General features: G+C 38.6%; 1 protein-coding gene across 1 annotated transcript in view; it reads left to right on the plus strand.

Moving 5' to 3' along the window:
- The window catches only part of LOC150090683 (tubulin monoglutamylase TTLL4-like), a 188,119-nt gene that overhangs the window by 62,479 nt on the left and 112,892 nt on the right, over window positions 1–12,748 (plus strand). The window contains exon 4 of the mRNA XM_090368609.1: window positions 9,466–9,542. Coding sequence (XP_090224735.1) covers window positions 9,466–9,542 — 77 coding nt within the window. The remainder of the gene's footprint in view (window positions 1–9,465; window positions 9,543–12,748) is intronic.

A 12,748-nucleotide genomic window follows, 5' to 3' on the forward strand; every position in this document is an offset into this window, starting at 1 on the left:
AACAGTAAAGAGTTCTTTACTTATGTAAACTCTAGAAGGAAGGGGATGAATCAGATTGGTCCACTTGATATTGATGGGTCAACTGTTGATGATCCTGCTCAGGTAGCTAACAAACTAAATGAATATTTTGCATCGACATTCACACATGAGGAGTTATTCAGCGAGGGGAATGCCAGAGGTGTATTCAACTCTAGCCGTAAGCTACAGAATCTTGAAATAACTGGGAGTAAAGTGGAGGAGAAACTGTTGAAGATAAACACAAGAAAGGCACCCGGGGTGGATGGGATCTATCCAGTTATATTAAAGGAGGCAGCAAAGGAAGTAAGCAAACCCTTAGCCATAATTATGAGAGATTCCTTGGACTCAGGGGAGGTACCCATAGACTGATGTGCAAATGTGACCCCAATTCACAAAGGAGGATCAATGGCTGACACAAGTAATTATAGACCTGTGAGCTTAACTTCTGTTCCAGGAAAATTAATGGAGTCACTGGTTAAAGAAGCACTGCAGGATCAGTTAGACAAGACTTCAGTTATAGCTCGGACACAGCATGGTTTTGTTAAGGGGAAGTCTTGCCTGACCAATTTGATTGGATACTATGATGCAGTCACAAAAGAACTGGATGCAGGGAATAGCTTTGATATTATATACTTGGATCTTAGAAAGGCTTTTGATACTGTTGCACATGGAAGACTGCTACACAAATTGGAGCAGTGTGACATTGGAAGCAAATTGCTGCTATGGATAAAGGGGTGGTTGAGGGGGAGAAGACAGATAGTGGTAATCAATGGACACTGCTCATCGTGGACTAATGTTATTAGTGGAGTCCCTCAGGGCTCAGTGTTGGGTCCATTATTGTTTTCTGTATTTATAAATGATATTGATGATGGTATATCAAGCTTAATGTCCAAGTTTGCAGACGATACAAAGGTTGGCTGGGTTGTCAAGGACACTACTGACACTATGCTACTGCAACAGGATCTGGAAAGGTTGAGCAGATGGGCTGAGAGGTGGCAAATGAAGTTTAACATTGACAAATGTAAAGTGCTACACATGGGAAACAGCAACCGCAGAGCAACGTATCAACTCTGTGGTACTACACTGACAGTGGTAGAGAATGAAAGGGACTTGGGGGTGGTTGTGCAGGCAGATATGAAGTTCTCTGAGTAGTGCAGACGGGCTACAAGAGTAGCTCATGGAGTATTGTCAATGATATACAGGAATTTTTCCAGCAGGGATAAGGAAGTGATTATTCCCTTGTATAAGGCAATGGTCAGGCCACACCTAGAGTACTGTATACAGGTCTGGAGGCCTCATATCAAGAAGGATGTAGAGCTGCTGGGACGAGTACAGAGAAGGGCAACAAGATTAGTGAATGGAACAAAGGGTTGCCCTTACAAAGAAAGGCTTAAGTTTTGCAAATTACAGTGTCTGGAGACTGGGCACCGGCGAGGAGATCTGACAGAGGTGTATAAAGCCTCGAATGGTTTGAGCATGCTCAATGCTGATGGGATTCATCCTCTTGCTCAGAATAATCACCTGAGAGGGCATAAATTCAAATTGCGGAAAGACAGATGTAGGATAGACGTGCGGAAATTTGCCTTTAGCCAGCGGGTGGTTGGTTGGTGGAACAGACTTCCATCTCTTGTAGTGGAGGTTGATAGCCTAAATAAGTTTAAGGCTCAGCTGGACAGGTATTTTGAACGAACAGAGGGGGTGAAGTGGAAGTGGGTTTTTTTTTTTTTTTTTTTTGGCTGATGCTGCATAAGCTTGCTTTCTTGCATCAAATGCCTCTACTAATGCTAATGCTAAACTACCTCAAAATAGATGAAAATCATCTGTTCATTGACACAAAATTGGAACAACAGAGAAAGAATTTTGCGATTTTAGAAATGTTTCTACATTTTCAGAGGCAGTGCAATCCAGTCATTGAGAGAGAGGTTTGAGTTGATCATAAAGCATAACAATCATTTCCAATATAGATTTAGAAATTCTGTGTACAGATAGTGATCAGAAAGTAATTTCTGATCATTTCCATCAGTCATTTCCACCATTGATTTACAGAAGAATTAAAATATATGCAATACCCTTTCAATGGTAATGCTCTCACCAAAAATCTCTCAATTCATGTGCTTGGACAATTTGATGATATTGTTGGCAAATCATTTTGTGGAATTCTTGTAACGTTGCCAGTATCAGTGTCCATTGCTGAAGGGAGCATTTTCGGAGATGAAGTTAATTAAATTACCTCTGTTCCGTGATGATGCTAGGCAGATTGAATGAATTTGCAGCCTTATTAATTGAATGTGCTGTTGCCAAATTTAGACCTTGATGAAAGTAGTCCAAAGATTTGTAGCTGTTAAGCCTGAAAAGTAAATCTTTGTAGCTGAAAATTTAACAAGCATGTAATAATTAATTCTGCTTATTAAATTGGTAAACTATAGTTTTTATTTTAAGATTTTAATAAAATGAATAAAATAAATAATAAAATTATCAAAAATATATAATTTATTTTTGAACTGAAAAACTTATATGATTAGGACATGGATACCATCACCAAAGAAAAACTGGCTAAGGGCACCACAACCCTTTGAGTCAGTTCTGTTAGAGCTCCTTATACTCTCTCTCTCTCTCTCTCGCTGGGATAAGTAGCAATCATCCACTTTGTTCAAAAGCTGTTACCATGTGATGTTTTTCTGTGTGTTTACTCTGTCCAATACTTTGGACAGAGTAAACACGCACGCACAGAGAGAGAGAGAGAGTGAGAGTCAAAGAACACACGTTTCCATGAATAATGACATAATAACAAACACAGTTGTAAGTCCCCCTAAACCTAAGGTAGGATCAATAATAGATTACTTAAAGAAGTTTACAATTGGAGAAATAGAATATTAACAAATAAAACAACAACAACAACAAAAGAACACACGTTTCCATGAATAATGACATAATAACAAACACAGTTGTAAGTCCCCCTAAACCTAAGGTAGGATCAATAATAGATTACTTAAAGAAGTTTACAATTGGAGAAATAGAATATTAACAAATAAAACAACAACAACAACAAAAAAAAAAAAAAAAAAAAGGGAATACAGATAGATAAGAGTCAAAAACTGTACTAACCAATTAAAAAAAAAAGAAACTTAGCAGAAAAAGTAGTACAAAGACAATGCTCAGTCAACCTGAATAAGTCATGAGTTAGACATGAAGTTCTCTGAGCAATGCGGATGTGTTGCCAGGACAGCTTGTGGGATTTTGTCAGTAATATACAGAAACTTTGCTGGCAGGAGTAGGGAGGTGATCCCTTTGTATGGGGCCATGGTTGGGTCATATCTTGAGTGCTGTATGGGGGTCTGGAGGTCTTACTTTAAGAAGGATGTAGATCTGCTGGAACAGGTAGTAGTAGTAGTGGCATGTGATGCAAGAAAGCAAGTGTATGAGCTTATGCAGCATCAGCCCAAAAAAAAAAAATTACAAAACAATTCTCTAAATGTTTGTCCAGTTCCTCCTTAAATTTATTTAACCCATCAACTTTCACAATGACAGATGGAAGTTTGTTCCAGCAATTAACCATCTGCTGGCTAAAGGCAAATTTCCTCACATCTTTTCTACATCTGTCTTTCCTCAATTTGAATTTATGTCCCCTTAGGTTCATAATCTGAACAAGTGGAAGAATCCCATCAGAATTCAATTTGCTTAACCCATTCAAGGCCTTATACACCTCAATCAGATCACCTCTCAGGTGCCTAGTCTACAGCCACTGCAATTTGCAGAACTTAAGCCTCTCTTGGTAAGAGGATCCCTTCATTCCCCTCACCAACCTTGTTGCCCTTCTCTGTACATGGTCAATTTCAGGTGCAGAGAAGGGTAACCAGACTGGTGAAGGGAATAAAAACCTCTTACCTGAAGGGGCTTCAGTTCTGCAAATTGCAGTGTCTCAAGCTATCTGCAGGGAGATCTAATTGAGTTGTTTAAACCCTTGAATGGATTGATTAAGCCAAATGTTAATGCTATTCTTCCACTTGCTGAGACTACACACATGTAGAATATCAGGTAGAACACATGTAGACTAATGTAGAATATCAGGGGGTGTAAATTGAGGAAGATGGTTGCCAGATAGATGTGCAGAAGTTTGTCTTCAGCCAGCAGGTGGTTGATTGTTGGAACAGGCTTCCATCTGTTGTTGTGAAAGTGGATGGGTTGAATAAAGTCAAGGTGGAACTAGAAAAATTCTTGCAAGGTATGGATAGGTGAACTGTGTAGGGTTTTATTATATTTTTTTGCTGATGCTATAAGCTTGCTTTCTTGCATCATTTTCCATTACTACTACTACAAGTTAATACATTCAGAAATCAGTTCATAGTTACACTTCCCCCTGAAATAGCCACCTTACTCCCATCTCATATCATTCAAATCTGCCTGATTATAGATCCAGAACCTAATTATACTATGTCTATCATTCTAATTTAAATTCTTCCTGCTCTTACCTAATAAATTTAAACTTGTATCTGTTTTCCCAGCTGTCTTATATTCTGCAGTCATTTTTTATAACCAATGAACAATGTTCATTAATATAAATGGGGTCAATGGAATTGTTGTGTAGAATATCATTATTAAGTTATGCTTCATTCTTTTTCCTTAACGAGTGATTAAAGATTAAAATAATAATAATAATGATAATAAGAGCACAAAGAGATTAAGACCTACCGGACTGAAAAATACCATCAGAGACTAAGAAGCCTGCTCAAAGCAGAGCTGAATAGAGGGAACACAGTTAAAGCCACAAACACCTATGCAGTCCCAGTGCTAACATACTCTTTCAGGATCACAGATTGAACTAACACCGAGCTGGAGGATATCATGAGAAAGACAAGGACAGTGATGGCCAAGATCCACCAACAGAGAATTTTGGCATTAAGGGCAAGTTGCTACAATGGATAAAGGGATGGTTGATTGAGACAAGAGTCATAATCAATGGACACTGCTCTTCTTGGACTAATGTTATTAATGGAGTTCCCCAGGGTTCGCTGTTGGGCCCATTGTTGTTTTGTGTATTCATCAATGATATTGATATGGTATATCAGGCTTAATGTCCAAGTTTGCAGTTGATATAAAGGTTGGCAGGATTGTTAACAACAGTAAAGACAGTATGCTACAACAACAGGATCTAGATAAGTTGGGCAAATGGTTTGAGAAGTGGCAACTGAAATTTAACATTGACAAATGCAAAGTACTGCATATGGGTATTAGTAACCCAAGAGAAACATAGCAACTGTGTGGTACTACACTCAGGGAAGTAGAGAATGAAAAAGACCTGGGGGTAATTGTGCAGTCAGATATGAAGTTCACTGAGCAGTGCAGACTGGCTGCCAGAGCAGGTCGTGGAGTCTTGCCAGTGATATATAGGAATTTTGCTAGCAGAGACAAGGAGGTGATTATCTCGTTGTACAAGGCAATAGCCAGGCCACACCTTGAGTACCATGTACAGGTCTGGAGGCCCTATTTTAGGAATGATGTAGAGTTGCTAGAATGAGTACAAAGAAGGGCTACAAGATTGGTGTGGGGAACAAAGGGGTGTTCTTACCAAGAAAGGCTTTAGTTCTGCAAATTGCAGTGCCTATAAACTAGGCACCTGCGAGGTGATCTGATTGAGCTGTATAAGGCTTTGAACAGGTTGAGCAAGCTCAGTGCTGATGGGATTCTTTCTCTTGCTCAGATTCCAAACCTGAGGGGGCATAGATTCAAATTGAGGAAAGACAGTTGCAGAATAGATGTGTGGAAATTTGCCTTTAACCAGTGGGTAGTTGATTGCTGGTACAGACTTCCATCTGTTGTCGTGGAAGTTGATAACTTAAATAAATTTAAGGCTGAGCTAGACAGGCATTTGGAGTGAATGGATGGGTGAAATGGGAAGGTTTTTTTTTTTTTTCTGCTGATGCTGCATAACCTTGCTTTCTTGCATCATATGCCTCAACTAATGCTAATGTCCTAAAGAATAATAGCCTTGAGACAGTCTAGAGCAAGTGCCTGACAATGGTCAATCATAAAGCATATTTTTGTTAGTCATGGTGCATAGAAATAAAAAGATACCTACAGAAAAACAAAGTATTCAGCCAAAAATTAATATCAAAGTATTATAGAATTTATTTATATATTAATATTAAATGTTATAATTATTTGGTAAAATTTATCAATTTACCAATATGATAGATTTTAAAAAAATAGAGGAGGCAGACCTCAAGATCTTGTTTATTTTTAAAGTAGATTGCTGGCCTCTGATCTAGAGTTTAATCCTGGAACATGGAGATTTATAATTTAATGTATAAAGTTAATCGAAGGTATTTGATACCTGGATTCACAGTATTCTAGTCAATGATGGTTGCAGTAACTATTTTTTAATAGTTATAAAGTTATAGTAAGAAATAATTTTTTAGTTTTGTTTTTAGATGTTTTTTGCGACTGTGTTCTGTTTTTAGTTCTGTTTAAGATATAAGGTTAATTGAAGGTATTTGACAAGATTTTTTTAGACTAAACTTAAGTAACTGTATTTAAGATAATTAATTGGTAAACTATCTTATTTTTAATTTTGCAGCCACCGAAGAAGCGGCAAAGAAAAAATCTGCAAAACATATGATATAGCCTTATCAACAGTAGATTCTATAAACTTTACATAGGTGGTGATGAAGTAATTTCAGTTCAAGTATTTAGGTTGCATCTGAAATTATCTAATAGAATTTAGTGGGAAAATAGGTTTGTGTAACAGATTTCATTAAATTTTTTTTTCAAAAATTTACTACTTACGTTAACCAGGTATGAAAATCTATGAAGGAAAATATTTTCCTCTGTACTTCGTTTAATATGTAGAAAAAACTTGCACAAAACATTGATCACAAAACTATTGTGAAACAAAAATTCCAAAAGAAACATTGTTTTGTAATAGATTTAGCTAAAGCATTGTTAATATATTTTCCTATTAGCCTTGTAAGATATAAATTCACTGAAGACATACAAGTTTCCAATTTATTGGATATAACTACCCTTTTCACGAAATGGGCTGCTCCTTCAGTAACATTGTTATGTGTTTGCACCATTCAGTATAAAGCAGGTGGGAAAATATGTAAAGATGCTGTTCATGTACATGTTTGTTTGTAGTGCAGTGTGAGAGTGCAAGTCAAAAGATTTAAGCGACTTTAAGCAAGACATGTTACTGACTGTCAGATTTGCTGTTATGAATATCTCAGAAAACTGCAACCCTGCTGCAATTTTTTCATAACCGTGTTTTTGGTGTATCAAGATTGGTCCACTGACCAAATAGCATCTAGCTAATGGTGATCCTGTCATCTGAAACAGTTTGTTGATTAAGAGGGCAACAAAGACTGACAAGATTTGTACAGGGTAACAGAAAGACTACAGTCAGATAACAACCCAGTACAACAGTGGTAACCATAGACACATTTCAGAATGCCTCTAAGGTTACCACTGTGGTTACTATCACAGCCAATGATAAATCAGAATTCCACTTCTGTCATCAAGAAACAAGAAGGTACAAGTACAGTGGGCTTACAAACACTAATACTGGATAGTGATGGATTAGAAAATGCTGTTTGGTCTGACTAATCCCAGTTTGTTGTTTCGCAATGATGGGGAAACTAGATATGATAAAAACAGCAAGAATCCATGGACTTGTCCTGCTGCATGTCAACACTGCAAGGTATGGATAGGTGAACTGTGTAGGTGGATGCATCAGGTTACCTGGAAATTGTTTCCAACTAGATACATTCTTTCCAGGATAATATGGACGCTACAAGGCCAGAGTTGTAGAGAACTGATTCAAAGAACAAAAGAGTGAATTCGGTCTATTGTGACTTTTCCACTCACCAGATCTCAGTCAGTTGAGTACATATGGGTGAGGTAGAATGAGCTCAACGTAGACAAGCATCCCTGTGGTGCACTTTTAACACCTAATTGAGTTTGTGCCATAAAGAACCGTCACCACCAAATACGGAGGATGCGGAAAGGTCAGGGAATGACCACCGCATATTCCCGGAGCAATATGGCCTTAGTTGCTAATGCTCCTAAAAACCAAATAACAACAACAACAACAGCCATAAAGAATCTAAGCTGTTTTTAAGACTAAAAGGTGGGGGGGAGGGGTGTCCTACTTGCTATCAGGTTGGTGTACCTAATAAAATGACCACCCAGTCTACACACTGTATATAGTGTATAATTGTCCTTAAATGAGGGGAAAAAATTTTAACAAAATGAGTTTGGGCATTGATGTGGGAGGCCAACAAAGAAATCTAGTATGGCTGCTGGTACAAAACAAGGGTGGTGACCATGGATGTAGTAATAAGTTACCTTTTTTAATAAACAGTAATGTGCACAATCTGATTTTTAAAAACATAAATCTAAGAGGTATGTAGTATGGAATAACATTAATATCCTTGTTTCAGGTTTAGTCTAGGTTGCCTTTTCAAGATGAAATATGTACAGATATATATTTTATCCACCACCATCTTTATTATTGCACAAAGGTTGTTCTGAAATAATGAACACAAGTATTTCACATAAGAAGGTACAAAAATAGAAACAGACAGACAGCTTCAGAAATATCTAGACACTACAAAATCACAAAACCGCTTATTTCTGCCAGTGCTGGAGAAGTTTGAAAATACTGTTATAGTAGAAGTCTGTTTCAGCTCATTGTAACTGTGTGTACATTGCTTCTTTGACTGCATCATCATTTTCATAGTGCTTGCTGCTTTTTTCTTTAGTAGTTAGATCAAAAGGTTAGTCTAAAAAAAAAAAAAATTCTGGGTGTGGGAGGAGGGGATAAGGAAGAACTTCCTAGCTGAACTTTGTATGTTGTCTAACATGCAATTTGTTCTTGTGCACTTTTGTGCTGTGTGATGACATCCTCTTCTTGAAATGTTTCATTCATTTCCTGACACTACTGGCACTCAAACAATTCATTCATTGTACATTGAGAAAAAATGCTACATTGTTGGTTGCTGGCTGTTTTCTTTCACTATGTGATGGGAGCACAAGTAGTGCTTATCCACTAGCACAGAATTCTTCATGGATTAGCTAGATTGTACTGAATAAAGGCACTACTACTTTTATCAAATATGTAAAATTGTTGATTAAGTAATTTTATGCTGTTTTTTTTTTTTTTTTTTCTCCCCACTTTTGTTCAGCATGAATGATGTACATACAGATAGCCATGTAGTGTTTCTCGCTGTTTTTTTTTCAGTGACACAGTAAATATCAGAATGAATATTTTTGTGCCACATCAGAAAACAGTTACCTCATAAGATAAACCACAGAATGTGAAGACTTGTGTGCTTAATTTTCTGTAGTTTATCTGATATGCAACTGTGTATAGAAATTGCTTGTATAATATATTATATTATTAGAATTAATTTTTAATTTGGTACCTAATATTACTCTTCATTTTCCCAGCAGAAGGCAGTGAGTGGGTTGGAACATGGGGTAAACACCTGAAGTGCATATCTTTCAAAACTCTAAAAAATTTTCAAAAGGTAGGTAGTCTGTGTTTTACCATTTGTTTTCACCATGAAAAATCAAAAATTGAAATAATTATTTATTTATTTTTTTTAATGAAAATCTCAAACACAAGAGGTATTAAAAACTATAGTACTTAGTACTGTGCATGGGTTGAGAAGATGAAAGAAGATACTTATTGACATTAGACTTAAATTTCTATAGATTGTAATTTTCAGGAAATACGCGTGAAGGGAGGTTGTTCCAAAAAACAGAAGTTGAAGGAATAAATGAGGGAGAAGAAAAGTTTATTCTGTGGGTTTGAAGTTGGACTGTAAAAGGATGCTGACTGGTTGTGGCACGTGTTTGGAGAGAGAGAGAGAGAGAGAGAGAGAGAGAGAGAGAGAGAGAGAGAGAGAGAGAGAGAGAGAGAGAGAGAGAATTAATTACAGAAGCCAATTCAGAAGAACAGTGCCCATGGAAGTAGCTGTAGAAAAAGCACAGAAGAAACAGAACATCTATGTGACAGGGATTGGAGAAACTTTGTAAAGGATTGGTCAGTCAGTTAACCTAACTGCCATTCTTTTGAATGGAATGTATAATCCTGAGAGAGGTTATGGGACACCACCTAAGATGTGGGAACAGTATTCCATGGTAGGGTGGATTTGAGATTTGTACAGAGTGAGCAGCTCTTTTGAAGAAAAGCAATGCCAAGAGTGAAAGAGAAAACCCAATTTTTCAGATGCAGAGAAAGCAATATTTGTGACATGCTTATGCCATGAGATTAGAAGTCAGTCACACATCCCTAATAGAGATGTGTGATCTTGTCTAGAAATCTGAGTGTTGTCGAAGCATAGAAGCAGAAGAATCCTTTTTGCAAGATGCAATCCTTTTTGACAGGACTGAGTTTTTAGAAGGATCGAAGTTTACTGAGTTACCTTTACTCCGCTGGAGAATTACTTGGAGATCAGCATTTATGGCATTAGTAGTGGATATTCAAGATGTTGAAGCTGTTTTTGCAGGGCAAGGTTTCTTAAACTGGAAGATGGAATTCAATGTGCTATCGTTAGTAAAGCTACATAAGGTATAAGGTATGTTTGTGTCAAATGGCACCTGGGATTTCTCCCAACTCTGCGTGTGTTTCGCTGTATCGAGGACAGTACACTGTCAAGCCAGAGACTTGAAAGTGTGTGGGCAGTGTCTGTGCAGTGTGACATGTTGGGCCCATTGTTTGACCGGCTTATTGGTCGCCAGGTCCCTAATGGGGCCTGATGTTGCCCATACCCTGCCACGTGGCAGGGTATGGCCTGATGTTTCTTAAACTGGAAGATGGAATTCAATGTGCTATCGTTAGTAAAGCTACATAAGGTATAAGGTATGTTTGTGTCAAACGGCACCTGGGATTTCTCCCAACTCTGCGTGTGTTTCGCTGTATCGAGGACAGTACACTGTCAAGCCAGAGACTTGAAAGTGTGTGGGCAGTGTCTGTGCAGTGTGATATGTTGGGCCCGTTGTTTGACCGGCTTATTGGTCGCCAGGTCCCTAGTGGGGCCTGATGTTGCCCATACCCTGCCACGTGGAGGCTAGCCGGGTGTATCCAGTATCACAACAAATTGCTCTGGCAGGTCCTGCCACCTAGTTTACTGGGATTTCAGTGGCAACACATCATTGAAGGTGTTGGCAAAAAAAAAAAAAAAAAGTATGCAGTAAGTAAGTTGGTCGATTTAGTGAGGGGGGACTGAAGACTGGGGGGAAAACAGATAGAAGAATAGGGATGATAGAGTAGGCATCCCCAAAGAGGTCAGTGGAGACGAGCCCCACCAGGCGAAGTATGGGGAGTAGGCATGGAGGGGAAGAGACAGAGATCCATCTCCCCTCCCACTGCCAGGGGATGGAGTTTTAAAGGGAACCAGGTTTGAGTACCCAGTTCAGATCGCCAATGTCGTGTTGGCAGCAAAGCCGCAGTCATGTCCAAGCAGTGTCAAATCTGGTATGAAGGTCAAGCTGCCCATCCTGCTCCAGGGGTTGGATATGTTAGCTGGCAGTGGGGAACCCACCAGGCAAGGGGGTGGGAGAGAGAGACATTTATTTCATTCATAATCTGCATTCTCACTCTACTTGCATTTTTTTATATATATATATATATTTTTTTTTTTTTTTTTTCCCCTGCAGGCTAGGGGAGAATGCAGTGATAGTGCTTGTGGTTAGTAAATGTTTGTTAGTACAGTATATGTAAAGTAATGTAAGTTATTTTTAACTTTGTATTCTTTTGGCCAATTACATTTGCTCTTCCACTCATTCCAATTCACTCTCTCTTTCCCTCATGCTAGGTCACTCTTTCTCTCACCAAAACTGCCATTTATTCCCTTTTACCATAATTCCTAGTTCACTCAGTGCCCAGCCTATTCATTCTATCTTTCATTTTCATTATACATTGCATCCCCTTGCTACTAGCTTACTGATATTTTTCAGTTAATCTGCTTCCCTGGCTGCCTGTACATCTCCCTCCCCTGCATGGTTACTTATTTGGTGTGGGCCCCAGGTTTCTGTCAGGGTGCAGAATACTGCTGTCCTAACAGTTTTTAAGTCATCATCTGGGCATGGTGGGAAACTTGGGCAATTTTACTATTGCTTATTGTCTAATTGCTGGGGGGCTGAATTGCCATTCTTTGTATTGCTCTGCGCATTTCGAATACTTTCTGTGTGAAAGATGTAAAAGCTTTATAATTTTGCTCTTCTGTGATGAACAGATGTTCTTCTCCCCTGGGAAGGGGACCAATCTGTGCTATTAGCTCTGTTCTGGGGATGTCATTTATTATACATTCATATAGAATGTGTGCCCAGTCTTCACTTTCGCCACAGGTGCAGTTTGGGTCATCGGTCAGGCCTAAGGAGGTTAGTTTCGCCTTTAGGGAGCCTTGACATGTCAATATAAATGTTGTAAAAAGTCCAGGGGCATACTACTTAGGTGGCTCTGGGCTAACCATTGATACCCGTGACAGAAACCGTTTGGTAACCAGACCTGATTTCCTGCTCCCACTTTGTTTGCCATAGCTCATGGAGCTTTGTGGCTATTCTTTTTCTTTCATCATTGAAGGTGTTGGTTGTGTCAAGGGCTATCCCCAGAAATTCTGTGGGTATGCCCTTTTTAAATCTATAATATAAGCCTCTTTTGGCTACTTCCAGATAAAGTGGAAGAGTTCCGGCCAGCAACTGTAGTGCAGGTGTGCTTACTGTGCGACAT

The sequence above is a fragment of the Mastigoproctus giganteus genome, chromosome 1 (assembly GCF_048544385.1).
Source record: "Mastigoproctus giganteus isolate SK-2022 chromosome 1, ASM4854438v1, whole genome shotgun sequence".
Lineage (NCBI taxonomy): Eukaryota > Metazoa > Arthropoda > Arachnida > Uropygi > Thelyphonidae > Mastigoproctus > Mastigoproctus giganteus.